Consider the following 1,108-nt stretch of genomic DNA (forward strand, 5'->3'; position numbering starts at 1 on the left):
TGTGTGTGTGTGTGTGTGTGTGTGTGTGTTACGGTAATGACACTACCAAGGTTGTTTCCAGCGAAGATTACAGGGATGAAAGGACAAGGAGATGCATGTAGCAATATGTTAAAGGGATCTGTGACTTACCTTGATTAGGACTATCCAAACTTGTATCGTGCCACGCTTCGATGATCAGAGAAAAATCCCCCTGTGAACAGAAACATAAAAATGGAACGATTAGTGTTTGGGGCTGTGGGGGGAACAAAACCAAGGACATTTGACATTTAATGTACCATTGAAAACTTATCGATATGTGCATACTAATGAGTCTGTTCTGTGTATTTGTACGGGGATGGAAGGGGGGGGGGGGAGAGAGGGAAAGAGAGAGAGGGAGACAGAGAGAGAGAGAGAGAGAGAGAGAGAGAGAGAGGGGGGGCGTGTGTGTGAACAAGAACAAGAAGAACAAAAACAAGAACAAGAACGGCAAGTAGAAGGAAAAAGCCTGTAGAGACCATAGCATAAAATCGAGACGAGCGAGACACGAGAATTCTGCAAGCGGGGGACGACCAAAACCCCCTTAGGCCTCCTTAGTGCTCGATTACGGTGCCAGACCCCCAGAAACTGGGCCATCTTGCGAGAGTGATGGGCAAACGCCGCTTCATCAGCCTGGAATCAGGGCATATAACAATGCTCAATGAACTTGATACCCTACTTCCTTCCATACATTTGCCTCCCACCACACCCCACCCGTAACTTTACTTCTCTCTCTCTCTCTCTCTCTCTCTTTCTCTCTCTCTCTTCCTTTTCTTCTTCTAAACTGCACGCTTTCATCGTCAAAGCTCTGCCATCAAAGAAAAGCAAATATGAAGACAGGAAAAGCAACAAAAAACAAAACATTTTTTTATTGAACCGCAAGCCTCGCCCTCCCATTCATAGAATTTTAAAAAATAAGAACCAGTTAAAAAGTATTCTCTAATCTTTTTAAAGAAAAAAATCCTCAGAGATGCCCGTGTCGAAAAACAAGATAAGGGGAAAACGCCAGAGAACAAGAGGCAAAGACAGACAGCCGCAGTAGAGAGAGAGAGAGAGAGAGAGAGAGAGAGAGAGAGAGAGAGAGAGCAAAACC

The 1,108-nt window shown here is 44.8% G+C and overlaps 1 protein-coding gene across 1 annotated transcript in view; it reads right to left on the reverse strand.

Annotated features, from left to right (window-relative positions):
- LOC101850651 (delta-like protein 1) overlaps positions 1–1,108 on the reverse strand; it is a gene marked incomplete at its 3' end in the record, with an annotated part of 93,205 nt that overhangs the window by 60,198 nt on the left and 31,899 nt on the right. The window contains 1 exon segment of the mRNA XM_013083005.2: positions 130–190. Within this exon segment, the coding sequence (XP_012938459.1) occupies positions 130–190 (61 nt within the window).

The sequence above is a fragment of the Aplysia californica genome, unplaced genomic scaffold (genome assembly GCF_000002075.1).
Source record: "Aplysia californica isolate F4 #8 unplaced genomic scaffold, AplCal3.0 scaffold00204, whole genome shotgun sequence".
Taxonomy (NCBI): Eukaryota; Metazoa; Mollusca; class Gastropoda; order Aplysiida; family Aplysiidae; genus Aplysia; species Aplysia californica.